At 47.4% G+C, this 4205-nt stretch overlaps 1 protein-coding gene across 1 annotated transcript; it reads right to left on the bottom strand.

Moving 5' to 3' along the window:
- Window positions 1-202: 202 nt before the first annotated feature.
- Window positions 203-3928, bottom strand: LOC309568600 (G protein-activated inward rectifier potassium channel 3-like). The gene is made up of 3 exons (XM_082274304.1): window positions 3687-3928; window positions 2280-3495; window positions 203-748 (listed from the first exon to the last, which is right to left on the bottom strand). Exons 1-3 carry the CDS (start codon window positions 3924-3926, stop codon window positions 357-359), a joined length of 1848 nt encoding a protein of 615 aa, XP_082130430.1. The 5' UTR covers window positions 3927-3928; the 3' UTR covers window positions 203-356.
- Window positions 3929-4205: the final 277 nt, after the last annotated feature.

Here is a 4205-nt window from a genome sequence, read left to right as displayed (position 1 = left end):
AAAAGGACGTAAATTTCGTTTGGGTACGGCGTCGCATGACCGCGCAATTGTCAGTTAAATTCGCACAGCGCCGAATCGCAAAAAGTGGCCTGGAGGTAAGACAGTAAAATCCGGTGGTAAAGTGGTTACATTTCAGTTTAATATGTGGAAAACCCTTCATGAGAAGGTGACATCATTGAATTTTGTCTGGTAGAAAAATAATTTCAGGAGTCCTCTGTATGTCTAAGAAGTCAGCCTACAGTTGAACTAGTCAACAACCATACTACTCTGAAATACCAGTGTTGGCTTGAGTTGGCCTTCAGCTTGCGTCCTGCCTATACCCTCCACCATACGGAGTCCACATTATTCCATCACGTTCAGAGGTTGTAGTCGCTGCCATTAAAGTCCGCACTGCGTTCTTCAGCGATGTTTCCAATCAGCCTCCTAGTGCGATCTGAAAAGCCCTCTCCTTGAGTCCTCCTCTCTTCCTCCTCCTCGTCCTCCTCATCCCCCCTATCTGTCATGGTGTGTCGGCGCCCCATGCAGAAGTCTCCATTCTCCCAGTAGAAGCTGAACTCTGAGCCCTCCAGATCCCTCATCTCCTCCATCTCCTTGGCGCTGCAGCGTGGTAACTGGACCTCGAAGGTCTTGTGGAAGCGTTTGTAGTCCACACGGAAGGCGCCTTTCTCCAGGGTCATGCAAGGTTCGAAACGGTGACCCCAGATGATTTCATTCTCCAAGTAAGAGCTTTTGGCCTGGCACGTCATACCTGAAATAAAAGAGATGAGGAATGATGCAGCTGTGATGGAGACGGTTCAAAATTCATCCAAGGGATGTAATTTTTAAGATAATCGTTGTTTTTAAGATATTGACTGTTCTAGACTTTTACCCTTTAGGTTCTGCTCTGTAGCTCTTTAGTAAATATCTAGAATCCTTTGTGTCCCTACATTGCACCCTAAATTTGGTAGTTTAAGAAAAACATACGCAGCAAGTATATGACTGAACCGGCCTTTTTCAACCATTTTACCCCAAAGGAAACCCTTAACCACTTGCCGACCGCCGCACGACTATTCACGGCGGCGGTCAGCCCCTCACAGGCAAATCGACGTAGGTCTACGTCGCTAGCCTGTGAGGGTCTAGGGAGCGAGCGCACGCCGCCGGAGGCGCGCTCCCGCTCAGTCACGGACCCCCCCGCCCGTGTGCGCCGCCGGGTACTCGCGATCGTCCATTATACCGGGAGAAAGGCAGACGGCTAATGTAAACAAGCCGCCTGTCATTCTTCCCTGTGTAAGAATGGAGATCATACGGTTCTGCTATGTAGGACCATTGATCTCTGTTCTTACACTAGTAGCCACATCCAATCACAGTAAGAAACACGCCCCTCGGACACACATAACCCCTCCCTTTCAAAAAAAGTTAATCCTTCACTGCCAGTGTAATTTTTACAGTAACAGTGCATATGTATAGCACTGATTACTGCAGTAATGTCACTGGTACCCCCAAAGTGTCAAAAATGTCAGTCAAGGGTCCGATCTGTCCGCCGCAATGTCGCAGTACCGCAAAAAAAATCGCAGATCGCCGCCATTACTCGTTTAAAAAAACAACAAAAATGACAAAAATCTTTCCCTTAGTAAACGCAATAACTTTTGCGCAAACCAATCAAAATACGCTTTTTGCGATTTTTTTTTTTTTTTTTACCAAACGTGTAGCATAAAACAAATTGACCAAAAATGTTAAAAATTTTTGATTTTTACAATTTTTTTGGGGGAATTTCATATAAAAAAATGGGAAAAATATTGTTATTTTTTCAAAATTGACGCTTTTTTTTTGTTTATAGCGCAAAAAGTAAAAATCGCACAGGTGATCAAATACCACCAAAAGATAGCTCTGTTTGTGGGAAAAAAAGGACGTAAATTTTGTTTGGGTACGGCATCGCACGACCGCGAAATTGTCAGATAAATTCGCAAAGTGCCGAATCGCAAAAAGTGGCCTGGACTTAAGACAGCAAAATCCTCTGATGGTAAAGTGGTTAACATGTACCGTATTTTCCGGCGTATAAGACGACTGGGCGTATAAGACGACCCCCCTAATACATGATCTACCGGTAATACTTATACTTAGGTTACCTTGGAGATATTATACAGGGCGTATAAGACGACCTCCCATTTCTGGGGGATTATTTTGAGGTTCAAAAGTAGTCCTATACGCTAGAAAATACAGTACTTTTGCCACTGGCCTAAACTTTGGGAAATATGTAACAATGATGAAGCAACCCACTGACCCATGTACAGCTTACTTACCCGTGGCTTCTACAATTCCTTCCAAAATGACGATGATCTCAAACTGCTCTCGCATAAGTTCTTGTGGTCCCATCTCAAAAAAAGGGCTGTTTTCGTCAATCACATGACAGATGACTTGCGGCTCCACCAGGAATAATCGGTCTTCTCCCGTCTCGTAGCCAAGGTTTATTTCTGACTGTTCTAGGGGAAGGAATTCCCCTTCGTATGTTTGTCGTGACCTAATGAGTTTGGCCCGGATTTTGGCGTCCACCATGTGGCTGTCTCGTAGATCGCCGATACGGAACATCAAGCAGAGTCGCTCATCCCGCGGGCACACCACGCAGTTCTGGCTAAAGATCAGTGTCTGGGCTCTCTTCTTGGGGCGGGAAATCTTGACAAACATACAGCCTACCATGAGAGCGTCAATCATGGAGCCCACAATGGACTGGGCCATGATCAGGTAGACCCCTTCTTGGCAGTTGGCCGTCACCATACGGGAGCCATATCCGATGGTACGTTGGGTCTCCACGGAGAAAAGCAAGGCTGATATAAAGCTGTCGACGTTCTGAAAGCACGGGTTCCAATCATCGTTTTCAAAGTGAAGCAAATCATGGCGCCAAAAGGCATCTAGGTAGTAGATGGTGGCAAAGATCAGCCACGTCACAATGTAGCACATCATGAACACGAAGAGGAACCATCGGTACTTGAGATCAACGATGGTAGTGAAAATGTCTGACAGAAAGCGTCCCTTCTCTGTAATGCGTCCCAAGTTGACTTGACATTTTCCGTCCTTTGCCACGTACCTTTGACGCTCTTTCCGTGTGGAGGCCTTGCCTTGGTGAAGCTCGGCCTCCATTAGTTTGCAACGTTGTTTTGGAGTCTTGTCAGGCCCTGTTGCTGAGGAAGAAAAAACCCCGCGGGGTGGCATATTGATGTAGCGAGGTCCACGGGTAATGTCGGGGACGCTTATGGCATGGCGGGGGTACCAGCGCCCATTGGAAAGTCCGCCATCTTTTAGGGAAGAGCGGCGGTACTTTGGGAGGTCGGAGGAGATACAGACGCTTTGACGAAGTCGGGCTGGGTAGGGGTAGTTGATGTCTGTGGTGCTCATATGACGTTTGTAGACACTGCGAGGCATGATGTCAGGAAGTGGAGGAAGGGGGTCAGTAGGCGGTGGCATCGGAGGAGGAGCCGGTTTAGTCTCTGCTGGATATGTTGGGACCACCATACATTCTGGCTGTGGAAACAGAAAGGTGGATGAGATTGTTTTTTTTTCGAGGATCACAATTACTCTTTAGAGAAGAGGAAATTGAGGAAAAGCTAACATTATTCTAATCTGGATCTACATAAACCAGGTAAGTCTACCTTTGCATACCAATCAATTTGCCCATTTCTACAAGTTTAAGATGTTCAACTCTTATTGCTTACTTTCTGTGGAAAGCTACGGTAATGGTTGGTGTCTGTAGGGGGCCGCGGAAGGTACGCCAGGACTTGCCGAGGCTTGATTGGCTGGGCCACGCCAGAACACCCGCCGTTCGGTTCAAGGCCTCCACCTTTATCTGCTTCAGAGCCTTCAGGCTGCGGAGCCACACCAGGCATGCTGATGCTGACAGCCGACTTGACAAGTGGTGGGGTGTGAACGCCACGCTGGTACTCGGTCCGTGTCATCAGGTCTGTGAATAGAAAATTCATTCAAAGGCTACAAATCTAGACAGAGGATCAGTTTCCTATAGCACAGGCATCACTAAATGGCGGACCGGGGTCCGGATCCGGACCCAGTTAATGTCTCATCCGGACCCCTGTGGTCCCACCCTTTAGAGTTGTTCTGCCCACAGCCATCACCACTGCCAGTCTCACAGAGCCAACAGCTGGAGGCAGGACAGCTATAGACAGAGGACGGGGGCTATTCAAGTTAACAAGCAAGTGATTGGTTGCGAGGATACAGGG

This window comes from Pelophylax lessonae, assembly GCF_965119305.1.
Source record: "Pelophylax lessonae genome assembly, chromosome: 12".
Lineage (NCBI taxonomy): Eukaryota > Metazoa > Chordata > Amphibia > Anura > Ranidae > Pelophylax > Pelophylax lessonae.
Note: the sequence above shows the minus strand (reverse complement) of the source record. Positions and strands in the feature narration are given on the sequence as shown.

Coding starts and splice junctions, on each gene's coding strand:
- LOC309568600 (XM_082274304.1), bottom strand. CDS start 3,926: ATGACACGGACCGAGTACCAGCGTGGCGTTCACACCCCACCACTTGTC. Junction 3,496..3,686: donor ACCGTAGCTTTCCACAGAAA/GTAAGCAATAAG, acceptor CTGTTTCCACAG/CCAGAATGTATGGTGGTCCC. Junction 749..2,279: donor AGGAATTGTAGAAGCCACGG/GTAAGTAAGCTG, acceptor CTTTTATTTCAG/GTATGACGTGCCAGGCCAAA.